The sequence below is a fragment of the Hippopotamus amphibius genome, chromosome 3, assembly GCF_030028045.1.
Source record: "Hippopotamus amphibius kiboko isolate mHipAmp2 chromosome 3, mHipAmp2.hap2, whole genome shotgun sequence".
NCBI lineage: Eukaryota > Metazoa > Chordata > Mammalia > Artiodactyla > Hippopotamidae > Hippopotamus > Hippopotamus amphibius.
Window position 1 is genome coordinate 148,203,787 of NC_080188.1, and position 21,916 is coordinate 148,225,702.

At 41.2% G+C, this 21,916-nt stretch overlaps 1 protein-coding gene across 3 annotated transcripts in view; it reads right to left on the bottom strand.

Annotated features, from left to right (window-relative positions):
• DESI2 (desumoylating isopeptidase 2) overlaps positions 1-12,535 on the bottom strand; it is a 48,300-nt gene extending 35,765 nt beyond the window's left edge. The window contains exons 1-2 of one of the 3 annotated variants that reach the window (XM_057727934.1): positions 12,255-12,535; positions 10,287-10,320 (exon numbers count right to left, since the gene is read on the bottom strand). In XM_057727934.1, coding sequence (XP_057583917.1) covers positions 10,287-10,301 — 15 coding nt within the window. In that variant the 5' untranslated portion in view covers positions 10,302-10,320; positions 12,255-12,535. Of the gene's footprint in view, positions 1-10,286; positions 10,321-12,254 lie in introns of those variants that run through there. The other 2 variants (XM_057727933.1, XM_057727935.1) reach the window with 2 other exon arrangements.
• Between the last annotated feature and the right edge of the window lie 9,381 nt (positions 12,536-21,916).

The following is a 21,916-nucleotide window of genomic DNA, read 5'->3' on the forward strand; positions in this document are numbered from 1 at the left end:
AGTTCATCATTTTTTCTTAAGTGTGAAATTATGGTGACCTACCACGTACCATCACAAGTAAAAAGAAATAGCCATCGCTTACTCTTTGCCTAAATGCCATATGACATGCCCACCTTATCACTAGTTTAGTAATACAGAGACCTCCTATTCTGGGAACTATAAAACCTTCAAATCTGAAGGAGAAGGAAAATCTAGAAGATATGTTCCTTTTGGAAACTAGAATTTCGACTGTACTTCAACCATATAACTCTTTTTATACTATTCAGTAGACTAGAATACATACAACAGATTATACTGAGAACTGCTAGAGACAATTAACACGTTAACTTTATCTGGTGGTTCATTTAACTTATTGTCGGACAGTGAGCTAGAAATTATAATTACACTATGGTATACAAAGCAATCTAAAGCTAAGTTGTTTATTTTTAGTTACCATAAATATTTAGACATATAAATTAGTTCCATTAAATTCATCTGGAAGAAAGGCTGAAGACCAGCTGTCAACTCTAACACCGAAGGGGGAAGAAAGGCTACACAATTAACCCCAATTTTATATATATAGTATGATGGAGAGCTTGGAGATGGTGTCAAATGTATAACAGCCCACTTTTTTTTTTTTAAGAACTTTTACTGAGATATAATTGACATACAATCAGCTGCATATATTTAAAGTGTACAATTTGATTTTTTTTATTAGTAATGTATATATGGCAATCCCAACCTCCCAATTCATCCCACCTCAACCCCCCAGCCCACTTTTTAAATCTAAATTTATTTTTAACTTTTATACAATTTTTAAAAGGTTGCTTTCCATTTATAGTTGTTATAAAATGTAGGCTATATTCCCCATGTTGTACAATATATCCTTGAGCCTATCTTATACCCAATAGTTTGTAACCACTCCCCCACCCCTCTACTGCCTGCCCTGCCAACTGGTAACCACTAGTTTGTTCTCTGTATCTACAACAGCCTACTTTTAATGCTTCAATCTGGGTAGCACTTTGTTCTGTGTACTAATACTCCTTTAGATAAACTGAAAAAATTCCAAAAATTGAGTTAAGTGCTGCAACTGCTGAAAGTATACAAATGGAAGCTCATTTAGCTTCTACAATCCTGAAAATAACAGCACTAGCAATAACAATAGCACTTTCTAGTGTTTATCATTTGCCAGGTATCATTCTATGCATTTTGCTTAAATTCACTCATATGATCCTTAAAAAAACCCTATGAGCTAGGTACAGTACTATTCCCATTTTATTTACTTATATTTTGTCTGCGCCATGCAGCATGTGGGATCTTAGTTTCCCGACCAGAGATCAAACCTGCACTCCCTGCATTGGAAGTATGGAGTCTTAACCACTGGACTGCCAGGGAAGTCCTATTCCTATTTTAGAAAGAAACAGATGCACAGAGAAGTTAAATACTTTTCCTAAAGTCACACAGCTAAAAAGCAGGACGTAGAATACAAATCCACGCAGCCTGATGCCAGGCTAAACCACAAAGACAACTGCATTTCACTACTTTCAATAACAGATTCCATACAGCAGGCATAGAAGGTAGAGAAGGCAGGCCTGCCTCAGCTCTGACTCTTTCTCACATTGATACTCTTGTTATGAATATGGGATGCTTTGGGACTCTTCAAGTGCCACCTGACTGGCTAGAGAGACCCGTCAAGATACCAGAGCAAAGCAGGTCCCCGAAGGTGAGCAGCCAGGCGTAGGGTTGAAACCCAAAGCCATTGCAAGTGTCCAGCAGCATGCTTCTCCATCCTGCAAGCAGCAGCAATGAACACAGCACACAGTCGAGGAACAGACTATTTCAGGATGACAAGCCCTAGGGGAACTTCAGGTAAGTCCAAGAAACCTTTTTAAAGTAATTACTATGTACCAAGCTCTGGGAATAAAAAGAAGAGTAACACACTGACTGCCCTCAAGCTCACTGCACAGTGAAGAATTTAGAAATCTATGCCGCTGCATTATTGTTTTGATACCCACAGATAAAACAGCAGGTCAGAATGAATGGGGATTGAAATATCACAGTTCTTGCTTACTTCGTTATTTGTTAGCCTTTTAAAAGTAATCAATTTCTTTACAAAATTGATTTATTCTTTAAAAAGATTCCCTTTTTCTTTATTTAACTTGATTGCTCGGGATCTTAGTTGTGGCTCACAGGCTCCTTAGTCATGGCATGCAAACTCTTAGTTGCAGCATGCATGTGGGATCTAGTTCCCTAACCAGGGATTGCACCCAGGCTCCCTGCATTGGAACACAGATTCTCAACCACTGCCCCTGCATGGAAATCCCTTGAAGTTGATTTAAAGAGACATAAACCTCCAGACTGAGAGCATCATGGTACAACATGGCGGACAGTAAACAGAGATAATATTGAAGTATCTCACTAAGTCTCCTCAATTCAAATGGACAAGGAAAATATTATAGCATATTCATATGCTGACTGGAAAGACGGAGGGGTGGGGGCTGATGAGAGAGAACAGAAGAAGACAATTCTGAGAGTAAAGTCCTTGCATAGCAGAGTATGGGCTTCAGCACACAGTGGAAGGTTTGACAATTCATTCCCAATTCATGGACAATTATTCCCACTCCATTGTAATAGGAGGGAGGCGAACAGTGGTGGTGGAAGGATGAGAAAATTCTCTTCAACTGTTTTGTTAAAAATTTTTTAAATTTAAGTGAAATAAGCAGTAAAGCCATCAGCTGAGAGTAAGGAATGTGGGAAGAGAGTATGAAATACTGAAGTTGTCTTGGGAAAGTCAGTTGACCAGAAAAATAAGGAAGCATTGCCAGATGGCATTTAGGGTCCTCCTGGGGTTTGTGGTCATGATCTTAAAGTGAGATTAGTCTGTATGGTTGTATATTTTTCTCTAGCTGCATCTGACTGCTGAAGTGTAGAGTAGACGGAGAGTTCAATTTAACTACAGTTGCCAGACCAGTACGACAGAGGGGATGATTAAAATGGTAGACTACAAAATCTAACTTAGATGGGGGGTGGGGGGAGTCAGGGAGTGATTATTTGAAGGAATTGACTCGTGATTGTAGGGGATGGCAAGTGTGAAATTTTCAGGGCAGGAGATGCAAGGAAGAGGTGATGTTACAGCTCGTCTGGAGGCAGAATTCCTTGTTCCTTATGGGACCTCAGTCTTTTCTCTTAAGGTCTTCAACTGATTGGATGAGGTCCACCCATATTATGGAGGATAATCTGCTTTACTCAAAGTCTACTGGTTTAAATATTAATCACAACTAAAAAATATCTTCACAGCAACATCTAGACTGCTGTTTGACTGAAAACTGGGTACTCTGCCGTAGCTAAGTTGACATGCAAAATTAACCATCACAGAACCATTTACAGAAAAGGTTTAGGATGTAGGGGATTATTAAATATCACTACCCATTCATGAGTTCCAAAAAGCACAGTGAAAGTTACTTTAGGGATGGATGTAAAATTAGGACAAATGAAAAGAGAAACATAACACCTCCCAGGGATGAGGGGTGCTATACGGTGGTTAAGGACACAGATTTTAGTATCAGAGCTCTTGGTTCAAGACTGCTCTACCACTTATGATGTGATTCTGAGCACATTCTTTAAGCCTGTTCCCTCATTTTTAAAAAGGATATGAGAGAATGGCTTATTGCAATGGCTGGCATACAGAAAACATTAAAAAAAAATGTTAGCTCATTATTATGGGAAAAGTTTCAATATTGTAAATCTATCAATTCTCCCCCCAAATTATTCATAAATTTAATGTCATTATATTTAAATTTTCAATGACTTTTTTCACAAGTTGATTTTAAATTTTATTTGAAAAATAAATGTCTGGGAAAAATAAAGAGAATTCTGAAAGAGAATACAAGAAACTTATCACCAGTTATCAAAACACAGTAGGACACTACAATTAAACATCTGTAATGGTGCAGGAGAGAAAATAAGTGAATAATGAAGGTCAAGAAACAGACTTACATATCCATCATCATTTAAGACAGGATAAATGTGGCATGTACCTCCAATTAACATGGGGAACCATGGATTATTCAATAATTAGTACTGGCTTTCCACTTGGGAATAAACAGGTAGATTATTTCTATAATTTTAGGCTAGAGGAAAGCCTTTCTAGGGATGACATGAGGATGAAATGTCATAAAACTTAAAAAAATTTGTGGACTACTGGGTATATAGTTAAAGGAACTGAAAGCAGAAACTTGAACAGATATTTGTGTACCCATGTTCACAGCAGCATTATTTATAATCGCCAAAAGGTGGGAGCAAACAGTGTCCATTGATAGATAAATGGATAAACGAAATGTGGACTATTATTCACCCTTAAGAAGGAAGGAAATTCAGACACATGCTACAATAGGGATGAACCCTGAGGACACTATGCAAAGAGAAATAGGTCAGTTACAAAAAGACAAATACTGTATGACTGCACTTAAATGCGGTATCTAGTCAAACGCATAGAGAAAGAAAGCAGAACGGTGGTAACCAGGGACTGAGGGGAAGGGGAGGTGGGAAATTGTTGTTTCATGGGTATAGTTTCAATTTTGCAAGATGAAACAGTTCTGCAGACTGGTTGCACAACAACTGAATGTACACTGAACTACACAGCTAAAAATGGTGAAGACAGTAAATTTTATGTGTATTTTAACAAAATTAAAAAAAAAAACCCAAAAAAGACAAAAAAGTACAGAATTTTTTCAGAGCCTTACAGAGTACTCCTGAAAAAGAAAATGAGTAATAGCCACGAAAACTTTGGAATAATAAAAGGAAAGTGACCCAGCCATATACTAAATATACTATGAAATTATAATAATTAAAATAGTGTAGTAATGAGACTAGAATTAATTCTGTATGGGCAAGAATTTAGTATTATGATAAGAATAACATTACAATTTAGTGAGGAGAGACTTTTACTTCAAATAACATGGGGTTAATTAATTTTTGAGTTATTGTTTGGGGGATGGGGGGACTATCAGTCATACACCAAAATACATTCGAGATAAATTGAAACAAAATTATTTACGTGTATCTCATTTCCCTTTATTATTGTTTTGCCTTTCTCATAGTTTAAGATTACTTTGGCAGTCTTCTCTTTATATTCTATTAACCAACTAGGTGATACTTGAATAATACTTATAGTGCTTTGTAATTTAAATATTCTTACAGAAAACCTGACAGCCAACAACTGGAAAGTCTAAGTATAACCTGTCTTAAGAAAAATCCATTTAACAAAAGAATTCACCTAAAGTAGTAGGCTCTCCTTGGTATTTAAAAGTATTTAGGGACTTTCCTGGTGGTGCAGTGGTTAAGAATCTGCCTGCCAATTCAGGGGACATGGGTTCCAGCCCTGCTCCAGGAAGACCCCGCATGCCACGGAGCAACTAAACCCGTGTGCTACAACTATTGAGCCTGCGCTCTAGAGCCCATGAGCCACAACTATTGAGCCTGTGTGCCGCAAATACTGAAGCCCACGTGCCTAGGGCCCATACTTCGCAACAAGAGAAGCCACCGCAATGAGGACTTGTGCACCACAATGAAGTGTAGCCCCCACTCACCACAACTAGAGGAAGCCCATGTGCAGCAATGAAGACCCAATGCAGCCAACAAGTAAATAATAAATAAAAATAAATAAAAGTATTTAATTTACAAGTTTCACTAAATTCTATACTGTTAACGTTATCCATCACATGACCTTGGGATTGCTATACACTATACTACCACAGTTTGAAGGGTCTGCAGCATCAACATGCTTGAACCCTTAAGATTTGAGTATTTGCCAATCACAAAAGATTTCCATGCTTTACTTTTTGAATACAGTTGACCCTTGAATAACACAGGACCACTTAATACATGGATTTTTTCCAATAAATATACTGTGGGCCCTCCTTATCCACAGGTTCTGCATCTGCGCACATGGAAGGTCAACTGCGGGATTTGAGCATCTGCAGATTTTGGTATCTGGCATGGGTCCTAGAACCAATTCCCCCATGGATGCTGAGGGATGACTGTACGTCAAAATTTCCATTTTAAGTTACTAGGTTAACATTTATTCCATGCCAAGTCAAGGGACTGCTAAAAGGGAACACTGAATGTTTTTGGGTTTACAAAATACCTTTCACAGATGGTGTGGTAGGCAGAATGACTCCTTAAAATGTCCAGATCCTGGTCTCCAGAACCTGTGAACATGCTATATTACATGGCAAAGGGACTCTGCAGATGTAAAGTTATAGACTTTAAGATAGACATTACCCTGGAATATCCTTGTGAGTCTCATCTAATTATAAGAGCCCTTAAAAGCAGAGAACTTTCTCTGGACAGAGGTAGAATGCATGTGGGAGAAGGTGAGGCCAGAGATATCTGAACTGTGAGAAGGACTTAACACATTATTGCTGGTTTGAAGAAGAAGGATGCAAGAGGCTTTAAGCATCTAAGAAAGGCCTGGCTGACAAAACAGCAAGGGACGGGACTTCAGCCCCACAACGGCAAGCAACTGAATTCTGGTAACAATCTAATGGCTTGGCAGCAGATTTGTCCCCACAGCCTAGGCCAGCTGACACTTTGCTTTCAAGCCTCGTGAGACCTAGGGCAGAGGAACCAGCCTAGTCCACCTAAACGTCTGATGTTACAGAAGTGTGAGAGAATACATTTGCAATGTTTTAAAACAATAAATTTTGGGCAATTTGTTATTGTGGGAATATAAAACAAATATATAGAGGGACTGAATTCTTTTATATACTAAACCAAAAAAAAGAAAAGAAAAAAGAAGAGATACTGTCAAGGATAACATGGGGGGCAGATTTATAACTTTTTTTAAAAGCTAGACTCACAGGTCACTGTTTCTATGTCAAGTGACAGGAGAGTCACTGGCCCAAGAAGCATACTTGGTACAAGAAAATTAAGACTAGCTCCTATTAACTAATTAATCTTATCAAAATTCAGGAACTGACAATGTTTTTGGAGGGATTATCTTTCAAGGAGTGACTAAGATCCAAGTTCAAAGAATAAACAGATTAAGAACATTTCTTCAGCCTAGTTCCACAGTGTTTAAAAAAAAATGTCAAAGAATAATTAACATTTTTTCCTATCCTATTCCCCTTCTTGGTCACCCAATTCCAAAAATAAAGCTAAAATCCGGCAATGAACTAAGTAAAAGAACAAGAAAAAAACCCAGGAATAGGTATATGAGACAGGAGAAGAAGGGTCAGATGATGTTTTCATGCCGTTTAAGTACTGGCACCATTCCTAATAAAACTGCCTAGTTAAAATCCCATTCACTTGGTAAATATTTACTTACAGAACAGCTTCTAGCGACAGGCCCTGTTCGAAACAATGGAGATAATACGATGCTATCATGGGACTTACAGTTTAGTGGGATGCACAGAATTATAATGCATGCAGTGACTGAGACATGTAGAAAGTATAACTAGGGCACAGAAGTTAAGCCAAGTCTCTGATGAATAAAGGCTAACCTACAGCTAGAGGGAGCAGGGGGTTATAGCTGATCAACACTGGAATAGGATGCTTCCGGCAGAAGGATCAGCACGTGTAAAAGATACTGGGTACAGTATAGCCTGTTCAGATAACTGAAAAATTTCATTGTGTGAGCACAGAGAATGTATGTTGTGGGGAAGGGAGGCAGTGAGGGATTGGTAGGAAATGGGCCTGTAACAGTCAGACAGGTGCATCACAAAGGGCCTAAGACTTTACCCTGTAGGTGAATGCTAAGCAGAGGAATGGCACAATCATTTATGTTGCAGAAAGATACTTTGGTCACAGAAGGGAAGATGGATTACAATGAAGTAATACTAGAGACTGAAACTAGTAAGAAAGCTATTATACAAACAGAGATAATGAGGGCCTGAACTCAAGAAGCAATAGTGGAAATGGGGATAAGATAACCAATTTAAAGAATATTCAGAAAGTAAAATATATGACAGACATCACAGGTTCCCAACTAACTGCAATTCCAGCTCCCTGCCTACCCACAACTCACCACAAAGGCTAGAAAACCCAGACACCCCTGTTTCTCAGCTTCATCACAGTCACTTGTGAGTCAACTCTGGACAATCTCTCAGCAACGGAGGGTGGTTCTGGCAAAGCATCTCCCCTCTATTAAAAGGACAGAGGTGTACGTGGAGAAAGGTCCTCCTCACCTGTCTTGGCCTGCTGAATGAGGACACTATGACTGGTGCTATGACCGTCACATTATAATTATGAGGGGACAAAGCAAGAACAAAATCCAACACACCGAGGACAGCAGAGTGGAAAGATGAAAAAGCCTTGGTGCTTGATGACCTGGCTGAGCTGCTGAACTAACCCAGGGACTGTTTATCTCTGGATTAAGGATCTTTGCACTTTAAACCACTGATTGTCAAGCTCTCTGTTACTTTTAGATACAAGTAACCAAACTAAGAGACAGGGCCTTGTGACTTGAAAGGTTTGTAATTAAGAGGAATTTAAGTTTTACTCCCAAGGTTCTGGCTTTGGAAACTGAGCAGAAGCAGGTGTTAGCTATCAAGATAAAATTACATCACAAGAAATGTGGGGGACAGGGAGGGTTCAGTAGAGTAAGGGGGAAGGGTCTGAGGTCAGGAAGGGAGAAAAGGGAAAAAAGTTTGTTCCTGGACATGCTGATTTAAAGATATTATGGAAGAGTATATTTAAGGTGAAGAGTGTATTTAAATGAGTCTGAAATTCTTTAAAAAAGCCTGAATTAGATCTACAGATGTATGGGAAGTCAAATGTCCCACCTGCATGCCCTCACTCTCTCTCACAGAAGTCTTACAATGGAGACAGGAGGATCAAAAGAATGGAGAATAGACAAAAACTTCCTCATTTGAAGAGTCCTAGAAAGTGTTTCTTATCTATTAAGACTCTGAAGATGTACAAATACTACTTAAAAAATAGGAAAATTCTTTACAGAATCAATCTACAAACATCATCATACTACTGCATATTTTTACTTTATAAAAATTCATTAGTAGCACAAAATCTGGATCTATGACAAATGAAGACCTTGTGCTAAAGTGACTACACTAGAGACTGGCTCAGCAATTGAAACTAATCTGAATCACCTGCTTTACTATGTGTCAGTAAATTAGCAATATGTGAATAACCTCATTCCCAAGGCTTGGAAAATAACTCCAGGACATGTTCTGTTGGTGGTAGATACTTACCCCAAAGTACAGAGAGGAACATAACCACTGAGAAGGCAGCAAGCAATAATTAAGTAGTGCTAGGTAAGATTAAGTAACCTTTTGAAGATTATACTCTTTCTCCATGAGAAGGAAGTATAATTCAGATGACCCTGATACAATTATTTTCATATATGTGGCAGAGTTATGGAAGGAAAGAAGTGATCAGCAGCTCCCAATTTACCGAACAGGAAAAATACAATCAGCTAGAGCAGGCAAGTCTCACAGAGAAAGTAGTACAAGGATACACCGCAAGAGGTCCCTATAAACAGTGATTAGAAGCACAAATCAAAGGCTGATTTTCATGTTTACAAAGTCTGGACTAGACAGACAGCTGCTGTACTAGGCCTGTACAGACAGACCACAGCAATCCTCATCAAAGGCATTTATGATGAATAGGAAGTACTACCAAAGATAAAAGAAATTTGCCCTTGACTTCAAGCAAAAATGTTTCAAAACCAAAACAGACTTGAGAAAAATAAGTATAATAGATAAAAATTTGTTCCTCAACCCACTGGTTTTAATTCTAAAACAAAACTCTGATCACACTGCTCCTCACCACAAGAACTTTAAATGGCTCCTTCTGGCTCACAGATGACCCCTCAACCCCAAACTAATAATTCTAATCAAACTGAACGTTTTGTCTCCTTTCATGCATCCTACACTCTAGCTATACTGAATTTCCCAAATCCAACCTATGCTTTCCTACTCCTGCCACTCTGCTCATGCTGAAAGCTCCCTGGCAGCGAAAATCCTACCAACCCTTCAGGTTTTGCCCCCTTTATCTTTCAGCATTCCCTGGTCCTACAAGCACACTCAGGCTTCTTCTTTACATCTTGTTCTGCTCTCATCAGAATCATGGTATTCTGTTTTGAATTGTTACCACTGTTGTACCTCCCCTATAACACTCTAAATTCCATAAAGAAGAAAGGATAATTAATTCCTTTCTGTGACTTCTACAGGGTCTTAACTAAATAATTGTATGTTGCTGAGTTAGTGACATAAAACACTCAGACCAAAAGCCCTTAGAAGAACATAAAAACACAAATTTATTAGAAGTCTAATAATTCAGCTATTTACCATTCTGATAAACATTCACATGCTCCTTCTCCTCCTGTTGACAGGAAAAAAGCAATATATAAGAAATAAACATAGGAATTATTCAGTAGAGAAAATAATGAAACAGACTCTGTGGTCTAGAAAGTCTATATCCTATTTATAGTTATCTGGGCAGGTTTAACCTACCCTTTTCTCTGTTTCCTTTGTAACTACCTACTTTACAAAAGTGATGTGAAGAATAAGATCTTTGTTACCTAGTTAATATTTCAAAAACCTTTCAGAACACTCCTCCCTTTAAAACATACTGGTTTGTGTATCATCTCTAGCTTTTCCTACGTTTACTACATAGTAATGATTTTTGTGACTCACAGAATACCTAAAGTGTAAAGAAGCCCATTATAAGCCAAAGAATGTATTTTCAGTTTCATTAAAAAAGCAAAACACTCTCTTCCTCTACTTTCACAGGTTTCTTTTAGACTATGAAACCATGGCCCTCTGGTCAGTGCATAATCCTAATTTATAAAGGGGTTTAATCTAGAAAAAAAGGAATGCTGTGCTCTGAAGAGCAGAATACATCCTGAGGGACGGTTTGTAACCATCTTCATGAATAAACAAGAAACCAAATTCAGATCACTGTGGGGGGGACATGGACACAGAAAAAGTAAAAGAGCAATAAAAATTCTTGCAAAATAAAGGCATCCACAGCTATTCACAAAAAGTTTAAATCTAGAGAATTATTTCTTAACCAGTAGCACAGGCCAAAGTACCACGCTTTTCTAAAATCTATAGTTATGAGTACTCTTTTCTGTAACTTTCTCTATCATGTACCACTTATCTCCTTTCACCTCCAAGTTTATATGTGAACTCAACAAAGAACTCCTCTCAAGTCCGAAGCAGTTTCTACGACCTTCTCACAAAATTCCCAGGTTGTGGCATGGAAATTCCTTTCTATCCATGATGTTACACTGTAAATTAAAAAACTTAAAAACAAAAGGAAATAAAAAGTTTATATCTGTGAATGAGAACCGAGACTCCCGACCTCCAGTATTTTTGCTCTTCTGCATCTTCAAGCCAACAAAAAAAATTGTTGGGAACTTTTTCATTTGTCAATCCACTTAAATTTTAAACATCGCAGGTAGAGGTGACCCTTATAAAACAAGAACTAATCAACCGAAAGCAAACAAACCCAAGCACGCATCTAACTGCAACAATAACTGTGTACTGGGTACTGCAATGACAACTGTAAAGCAACCCAATCCTTGGACTCAATTCTGTGTGCTCGCAGTACTCCAAAGTTAGATGACGTAACTAACAAGTTCTTCCCGTCCCTCTCCAGTGGTCACGTCAGATACCTGTTGCATCACCTGGAAAGTGGTCTCCAGAATCTAGAGGAAAGGAGCACCACCATGATCCCTAAATAATTCAGCAGCACTATTTTCTGGATAAATTTTAGCCTCATTCATTTTAATGAGGTTGCCTTGGAGGCAAGGGTGTGTTGGCTCCTGCTCACCTTTAAAGAGACTCTAGCACAGGCACCGACAAGCGGTGACTCTCCGGACTTAGAGGGGCTTGGGAGTTTCTGAAGACTTGGGCTAGCAGGGCAGAGCAGGCAATCGGGGTGGGAGAAGCGGGGCTGCCCTGTAGTCCGGGTGGTGGAGCGGGAAGTCCGACCCGCGACCCAAGCTTCGCGGAAAGGACACCGCTCATTGGCCAGGGGGTCGGGCCCAGCCGAGGGTCCGGGCCAAGCCGGGGCACGCGAGAGGTTCAAGGCGAACCCAGTCTTGGCCAAAGCCCCGGGGCAGACTGGGCAACGCTAACAAGCGCGTCGACGTTTAAGGGGATTAAAAAAATAATACTCCCCTCCCCCCACCCCGGAGAACCAAGCGGGAGGCGGCGACGAGAGGCAGGAAGCGCGTGGGGCCGGGTCCGAGTCGACCGGCAAGAGGATGCCGGCCTGGGCCGCGCTCGGGCCGCCGGGGCCGTACTCACCATGTCGTACACGTTGAGCACCACCAACTGGTTAGCCCCCATCCTCCTCCCGGCGGCCGCCGCCTCGCCCTCCCGCTGCTCCGTCTCCGCGGGGCCGAGGCCGCTCCCACCCCCGCGGACGCCTCAGGGGGCCGGAGCCGGGCACTAAGCGCACAGCCCGGCCCGCGGCAGCCGGGGCTGGAGCATCGGGAGGCGAGTCGTTCCCGGGCGCCGCCGACAGGACCCTCTGCGCCGACGGGGCCGGACCGCGGGTGGCCCGCTCCGGCTCAGGGACCTCCCCCCGGCGGCAGACACGTGGGGGAAGGCGGGGCCCGAGCGAGGGGCGTGCGCCAGGCGCCCGGGGGCGGGGCCGGCCGGCGCCTGGGCTGGGCCCGCCTGCGCTCTAGCCTCCACAGGCGCACTCGGACCTAAGATGGCGCAACCTCGGTGCCTCTCGGCGCGGGAGGGGAGTACCCAGAAAGACTACAGTTCCCAGCATGCAGTGAGGAAGCGCAGAGGCGGAGTTTCAGCAACTGCCGTCCTTCATCGCGGCGTGTTGCCAGCCGTCGACTACAGCTCCCGGCATGCCGCGGGGGCCCGGTTGTTCGCGCCAGGCCTCCTGGGGAGACTACAGCTCCCAGCATGCAGTGCCTGCGGTCTGCGCCGCAGCCATTCCAGTTCGCCTCTGCGGGCGGTGAGGTTTATTACCTGCATCTCCTCACCGCTGCTGTTGCGGTTAGTTTCTCTCGCGTTGAGCTCGATGAAGCCTTCGGGATGTGGCAGAAGACCATATTGATGACAACTGTTTTCTAAGTTCTTTATTATTATTATTATTATTTTTTTTTTTGCAAGGGCAGTGGTGGGGAAATAGAGGAAGGTGGGTTTCTAGGGGGGGAAGGGGTGTAACATGCATCCAGTTAATCCTCAATGTGGAATTTTACGTTTTATGAAACCGTCCTGCTGAGATGGGAAGAGAGTACGATACTCATAGATTAGAACAACCCTGGGATGCAGTAGGTGCTTTTGCATTCATTCAAAAAATATTTGTTGTGTGCCTGCCCTTTGCCAGGCCTTGATGTAGGCACTGGGGGATATAGAAAAAAAATATCGGTAGGAGGGAGGACAAGCAAAATATCGGTGATATGTGCTTTGAGAGAGTTAAAATAGGATGAGGTGATTGAGAGTAACCTTAGATAGGCTACCGTGTGAAGGTCTAGGTGACCAGGTGAGGTTTAAGCTCAGATCTGAATGACAAAAAGCCAGACCTGCAAGTATCAGGAGACAAATAACCCATTAAAGGGGAAGAGCAAAGCTAATTGTCAACCAATCAGAAAGCAATTCCACAAGTGCCCCGGAAAGGTGGCTTGGATATTGGGTAGTGGGTAATACTGAAGAAATTAGATTTGGTGTATTTTGGAAGTAGACTCCACAGGACTTGCTAATGGATTGGATGTTGAGTTTGTTAGGGAGAGAACACTCAAGGATACTTTCTATAGAATTTTGAATTCAGAAATTGTGTGGATGGTGGTGCCATTTATAAGATGTGAAAATTGGGAAGAACAGCTTGGGAAAAGGGAAATCAACAGTTAAGGTTTGGTCGTGTTAAGTTGGAGATACCATTTAGACATTTGGAAAAACTGGAGTTGTGGCCGTGATAAATGAACTCTAAAGCCTTAGGACTGATTGGATGACTTAGGAAAATGTGTAGCTTAAAAAAGGTAAAGGGGTCAAAGACAAAGATCTAGGACCCTTCACGTAGAGGAGAAAGAGGAATCACAGAGGCAGGAGCAGTACGTGGTAACACAGAAGCCACAAGTGTTAGATTCAGCAATATGGAAGTTACTGGTAGCATTGATATGAGCAGTATAAGGGGAGGAGTAGGATCCAGAGAACATTTGGAATGGTTTGAGGGGTGAACGTAAGGTGAAGAAATGGAAACTATAGGCAGCTTGGGGCAATAGTGGGATAAGGCTGTGTTGTCAATGGAGGACATTTTAAAGATGAGAGATACTAAAGTATACTGTGTGTAAAAAGAGAGAAATTGATGATGTAGGTGAGAGGGGGGATTTCCATGGGTGAGGTAAGAAGGGGAAGAGATCCAGTGCGTAAGTAAGGGGTTGGCCTTTAGTAGGAGGGATGCTTTATCTGTAGTGATAGCATATAAGGTAAATGCAGGTGCACAGTAGTAGTATGGAAGGTATAGAAGACATGAGGGCAGTTCTTTTCTGATTTGATTTTCTCAATGAATAAGAGGCAAGATTATCACTGGAGAGCTGAGGAGGGATGGGGTGTAGGGAATTTGAAGAGAGGAGAAGGTGTAAAATAGGGAATACAAATATACTAGGGAAATAGGGTTGAATTGCTAGGCAGTGTTGAGTGACAGTAAATGCTGTGTGCATGATAGTTATTTGACTATCCTCAGGTTGTGGACAAAGTTCTAAAGTTCATTTTTGGTATACCCAGTTGCTGTGCTTCCCTTCCCCAGTGTGGCCTTCCTCTCCTCCTAACCTAATTGAACAAACTACAGGTGTGGGGAAAGGCAGGCACTCTCCATTAACACATCATAACACCCCCTACTGAGGGCTCAAACATTTCAACTCTTGCTCTAAACACTCCCTTTGCCCTTTGTGATCTCAGCTACTCTCTCAGCTGTAACCATCACGGGTAAGCTGAAAGATCTGATGCCCCCATCTCCAATCCCCATCTCTCTCTTGAGCACAAGGGTAGTATAACATGCAGCCTATTAGACTTCTCCACCAGGTGTATTAGTTTCCTATTGCTGCTGTAACAAATGACCACAAACTTAATGGTTTGAAAGAACACTACACATATTTATTATCTTACACTTCTAGAGACCAGACATCCAGAATGGGTCTCCCTGGGCTAAAATCAAGGACTATGTTCTGTCTGGAGGCTCCAGGGCTCTGCTTCCTTGTCTTTCTTTTTCATCTCCTAGAGGCTGCTCTCATTCCTTGACTTATGGTCACATCACCCTGACCCCTGTTTCTGTCATATCTTCTCTGACTCTCCTGCCTCTTCCTTTCACTTAAGAGGACCCTTGTGGTTTCATTGGGCCCACCTGGATAATTGAGGATAATGTCATCTCCAGATCCTTAACTAATCACATCTGCAAAGTCTTTTTATCCTATGTGGAGTAATATATATGCAGGTTCTGGGGAATTGGATGTGGACATCTTTGGGGAGCTGTTACCCTGCCCACCACACAGGATGTCCCAAGCTCACTTCAAATTAACCAGTTACAAAATTGAATTCTCTGTCAGATGATGAATTGAGCTGTATTGCTCATGTAATTTAGGTACTGATCCACCAGTAACTGAAATTATCCATCACTTATTCATTCATTCATTCATTATTTCACAAAACAATATTGAAGCCCTCATGAAGTTTACTAACCACTGGAAGACAGAAAAAAAGTATGTATTTATTAATTTTTAATTTAAATTGAAGGGCACAAGCAATCATAGAGCATAACAGGGAGACATTTGGGGTGGCTGTCAAGAGACAGTAATATTAACAAAGAAAGTGTAATATAAATAGTTGTAAATGAGGTATTGGAGGCTGAAAAAGACAAAAGAAGGAACACTAAGGTGTCAGTAAGCACCAGAAGCAGCTATCACCCCTAGGCCGGAGGCACAAAGAAGCTGGGATTTAAACAGTTTTAAAGCTTGGAGGAGAGTCTGTGGAGGTGGAATCCAGAGCTCTGAAGGGGGAAGTTCAGCAGGCCAAAGCTGCTGGTGCCTCTGAAGGGTACAATGACGTGGGTCCTGGAAATTTTTAAAAACTTAAAGCTGGACATAAACCACTGCTCCTGAAATCTGCTACCACTGTTGGGATGAAGACGTATGACTAAGCTCACACTGATAGGAAAAGTGGGAAACGGGAACTGCTTTTCTTCCTCCTCCTGCTGGTGTCCCTCCAGTACCTGGTACTAGAGAAAGCTACCAGGAAGCCAGGTCTAGAGCAGAAATGTGGTTTGTGGAGTCCTGGCCTCAGCAAGGAAAGGCAGATTAGAAACTAGAAAGGCAGATTAGAAACTAGAAAGGCAGATTTGAAACAGAGAGTAGCCTCATTACAACCTACAACAAACAATTTCTTAGGCAACCTGAGAGGTTTGAAGTGTTATAAGGGAAAATACATTTTAAAGCTTATTGCTGCCTGAACTGTATTGTAGAGATGAAGCAAGTCCAACTGTGTTTTTTAAATTACTTGAAGTATAACTGACAATATTATATTATTTTCAGGTGTACAACATAGTGATTTGATATTTTTATAAATTACAAAATGATCTCCACAAGTCTAGTTACTGTCTCTCACCATAAAGAATGATTCCAGTATTATTGACTGTATTCCCCATGCTGCACATTACATCCCTGTAACTTATTAATTTTATAGCTGGAAGTTTGTACCTCTTAATCCCCTTCACCTATTTTGTTCTTCCCCCAGCCCACTCCCCTTTGGCAATCACCCATTTATTTTCTGTACCTATAAATCTGTTTTTTATTTGTTCATTTTTTTGTTTTGTTTTCACATGTCAGTGAAATCATACAGTATTTGTCTTTCTCTGCCTGACTTATTTCATTAAGCATAATACCTTCCAGGTCCATCCATGTTTCACAAATGGCAAGATTTTATTTTTATGACTAATAGTCCACTGTATGTATATTTTAATTTTCTTTCTCTATTTCATGAGAAAAAACAAAGCCACTTTGAATCCTTCTTACAAAGAGGTATACGTATATTTTAAAATACAAAAATATGAAGTAAAGTTTAAAATCTAAATAAATAGAAACCATGATGGTATGCTATTTATTTTATTTATTTTTTAAATTTTTTCTCCCTCTTAAAAAAACAAAGTTGGGTATTTTTCCTGTTTGATGTTTGTTTCTCTAACTTTAAAAAAATTAAAGTATAGTTGATTTACAATAATGTGTTAGTTCAGGTGTGCAGCAAAGTGATTAATTTATATTTTTTGCTAGATTATATTCCATTATAGGTTGGGATGATATGATATTGAATATAATTCCCTGTACTATATAGTAAATTCTTGTTGCTTATCTATTGATATTTTATGTATACAGTAATATCTGTTAATCCCATATTCCTAATCTGTCCTTCTCTCCTTCCCTCTCTCCTTTGGTAACCATAAAAGTTTTTTTCCTGTTTCTAGTTATGGCCTTTTCTTTGCCATTGAAAGAAGTCCTTTTAACATTTCTTAAAAGGCCAGTTTAGTGGTGATGAACTGCTTTAGCTTTTGTTTTTCTGGAAAACTCTTTATCTCTCCTTCAATTCTGAATGATAACCTTGCAGGATAGAGTATTCTTGGTTATAAGTATTTTTCTTTCAGCATTTTAAATAAATTATGCCACTCTCTTCTTACTGCAAAGTTTCTGCTGAAAAATCAACTGATAGTCTTCTGGTGCTTGCCTTGTATGTAATTAGTTGTTTTTCTCTTGCCTCCTTTAAGATTCTCTCTTTAACTTTCGACAGTTTAATTATAATGTGTCTGGGTGTGGCCTCTTTGGTTCATTTTTTTGGGACTCTCTGTACTTCCTGAACTTGGATGTCTGCTTCCTTCACCACTTTAGGGAAATTTTCAGCTATTATTTCTTCAAACAGGTTTTCTGTCCCTTTCTCTCTCTTTTCCTGGGATCTCTATAATACAAATGTTAGCATACTTGATGTTGTCCCAGAAGTCTCTTAAACTATTCTCATTTTTCTTTTGTTTCTTTTTCTTTTTGCTGTTTCAGTTGGGTAATTTCCACTAGTCTGTCTTCCAGATTGTGAATCTGTTCTTCTGCATCCTCTAATCTGCTACTGATTCCTTCTAGTGTATTTTCCGTTTCAGTTATTGTTTCTTCAGTTCTGATTCATTCTTTCTTATATTTTCTATCTCTTTGTTGAAGTTCTCAGTGAATTCATCCATTCTTCTCCCAAGGTCAATGAGCAGCTTTATAACTATTACTTCACACTCATTATCTGGTAAATTGCTTATCTCTTTTTTGTTTAGTTCTTTTTCTGAGGTTTTTGTCTTGTTCTTTCATCTGGAAGATATTTCTTTATCTCATTCTGTGTTTGTTTCTATGTATTAGGTATATCAGTTATGTCCCCCAGTCTTGAAAGAGTGGCCTTATGTAGAAAGTGTCCTGTGTGGCCAGTTCCGTACCTGTGCTCACCAGAGCCAGGTGCTCTAGGGACATCCCCTGTGTGGGCTGCATGCACCCATATGTTGTAGTTGGGCTGTGATTGCTTCAGGCACAGTGGTGGGCAGGGATGGTTCCCTGGAGTGGGAGCTGCTCTGGAGGGGTGCTGGTGTGGGCCAAAACTGCATGCTGGGTGGAGTGGGGTAGGAGCTGCTTTGGAGGAGCTGGTGGGCTGGCTGGGGTGGGTCCTCAGGAAAATGCTGGAGCAGGGCATGTTAGCTAGGTTGATTGAGAATGACAGAAATGGTGCCTTGACAGGTGCTGGGCCAGCTAAATGGAAAGAGAACTTAAAAAAAAGTTCCTGAAGTGCTTCAGTGCCCAGAGAAAGTTCTACCAGATCCCTGCTCCTTTGGCACACATCCTAAAATTAGTCAATGAATCTTCTTCTTGTATGACCCAGGTGCTTTTCAAGCTGCTGCCACTGGGCTGGAACTTGAAGCCAACAAGTTTGTGGGTGAGCCCTTCAAAAGTGGAGCCTCAGTTTTCCACAGCCCTCCAGGTCTCCCAGGTGTAACCCCCACTGGTTTTCAAAGCCATACATTATGGGGGCTTATCTTCCTGGTGCAGGTCCCCTGGACTGGGGAGCCTAACATGGAGCTCAGACCTCTTGTTCCTCAGGAGGACCTCTGCAGTTATGATATCCCTCTCTCTTGTAGGTGTGGGAATGTGGGTTTTGACTAGACCACTTCTCTACCCCTCCTGCCCATCTTGATGTGGCATTCTCTTTATATTCTTATTTGTAGAAAGTCTTTTTAGTCTTCAGGTCATTCTCAGAGATAGTTGTTCTATATCTAGTTGTAGTTTTGGTGTGTAGGGGGGAGATGAGCTCAGGATCTTCCTACTCTGCCATCTTGATCTGGAACTGCTGTTTCATTCCTAATTGGTACAGTATGACCTGGGTACCACAAAAGCATTGCTTTCCAGGCACTGTGATTGAACCAGAAATGAGGTTGGTTTGCTATTTTGGTTGTCTGTATGAGGATATACCCTTGGGAATTTCATTGGATGGACAGATAATTTAATATTGTTGTCCATGTGAATGTGAACTGTTTATGATCTTCTTTTCTTATGGGATGGAACAGAATGCATTTTTCAAGTCAGTAGTTACTTTCCATATGCACGAGGCCTGGTTAACCTGCCCTAGCATTGATTCCACATCTGGCATACTGGATGCAGTTGGCACTAACTACTTGATTAAATCTGCAGTAGTCTGCAGTAGTCATTCTCTAGGATTCATCCATTTCCTGCATGGGCCAGACTGGTTATTAAATGAAGATCTGACAGAGACCACCAACTCTGCATCTTTTAGGTCCTTAATTGTGGTACTAATATGTCCTATTCCCTGGAAAATGATAATGATTTTCTAACTTTCTCAGGAGTGTGTGTGGGGACAGTTTCAGAAATTTCTATTGTTGACCCTACTCCACAAGCTGGGGGTTCAGTGTGGGCTTCACTCCAACTGCCAAGTATATCAATTTCAGTTATGCACTTGGGGACTGAAGTAAGTATCCCTGGGGTGGCCAAAGCCACTTTGGCCCTCATAGGTCTCACTCTAAAGGAGGGGAGCTTGATGATACTTTGGGTCACTAGGTATCAATGTTAACTCAGACCTGCATCAAATAGTCCTCAAAGCATCTGATTATTCCTCTTTCCTCAGTACAGTCACCTGAGTAAATGACTATAGGTCTTGGGGGGAATTGTCATGGTATAGACTTGCCACAGTGTTTCAGGGTCCTTCTTCCTACGGACCTGGCCACCTCTTCAGTTAACAGATTCTGGATGTGAAAATCTACTCAGGTCTAGGGACTGGAGCAAAAGACTGTGACTTTTTATGGGGACAACTGCCCTCAGCCTCCTCCTCCATTCTTTTTTTTTCTTAGATGTTATCATCCAACAGCCTTGTTGGCTGCATGATAATTTTGCCACTAACATCACTGTGTTCTATCTTCAAAACTCCCTGTAGGTCAAGCCCCCATTGTTGCACCTTTTCTGTCATTATGGTAACTGTGGCCTCCTGGCTTCAGGAAGTGAAGCACCACTACCAAGACTCTTACTTCAGGGCCTCATCTGCTTGATGAGCCCTGTGGCCACCTCACCTATTGTCATCCCTAGCTGCAGAGGAGAGCCTTCACTGGACGTTTTAGTGATGCTGGTGGTCTTCTCATCAAAATGGCTTTGGTGATTAGTGTGCCATCTGGACCTTCTTATGGGACATAATCTTCTGGGTCTTCTGGTCTTGTATAATGTCTCCATTCCAGCCTTTCCACCTCCCTGAGGCTTTTTATTCCTTCCTTCTACCAACTGCCAGGACACTCAGGTGTTTTTGTTTTGTTTTGTTTTTATTTTTACTTTTTTACTTTGTGGAGAGCAGGCCAGCATTTTTTCTAGGCTTCTGAGACCCATTGGGTCCTTGCTAGGGCATTAGTTAAATCCCATATTCTGAGAAAATGGCTCAAACTCAACAAATTCTTACTTGTCCAGTTTTAAAGAGCCCTCAGAATCCAATACCAGGCATACTCCCCTGGCTCCTCCAATACATGTAGGTTCATTTTTGTACTTCTTTCTTCCCTTATCAGGCCCAGCACCAGCTGGATTATGTTGGGATTTAACACGTCAGAGGAGGTGGAGGGGTCCTATTGTCTTGTGGGGGAGAGGCTTCTTCAGCATCTTCCAGCCCAGCAGAAGTGGAAGATTTTACTAGAGGTAGATAGGCCATGTCTGCATGCCCGGAGGGTGGGTGTGGGGTGGAGTGGGTGTGGCGAGACAACATATTCAGAGGCATCCATCCAGATGACCCTGTCCCGATTTTTCCAGTTCCAGTTTTTCCCTACCAGTGCCTCGACCTTTGCATAACAGACCTGTCTTGATTGAGTGTTCAAACATCTGTAGAGCCCTATGATTCCCAGGTCTTCAGCCTGCTGTTAAATTGGTCTGCCCTTTCACTACTGGTGATGCTGATCTCTTTATAAGATACCACTGAGGTACTCTGGTTCCTACATTTAACCTTTAACGGCTGTAGTTCTTTTTTCCACTAACCTTCTGCAGATTGTCAAGGGATAACAAGTATTGGTGAGGATGTGGAAATAAGGGGACCCTTGTACTCTGTTGGTAGGAATTTAAATTGCTTCAGCTGCTATGGAAAACAGTATGGAGTTTCCTCAAAAAATTAAAAATAGAACTGCCATATGATCCAGCAATTCTATTTCTGAATGTATATTCAAAGGAAATGAAAAGAGGATTTCAAAGAGATACATGCACTCTCATGTTTATTGCTGATTGTTATTATTCACAATAGCCAAGATATAGAAACAACCTAAGTGTCTGTCAACAGATGAATGGATAAAAAAGATGTAAGATATCTATATCTATATATAGGGGGCTTTTTGTGTTACTCTGAGACCAGCGGAACTTCCTTTATTGTTCATCTGCAGGTGTTGGTGTGTGGGGAGAGAGAGGTTACAA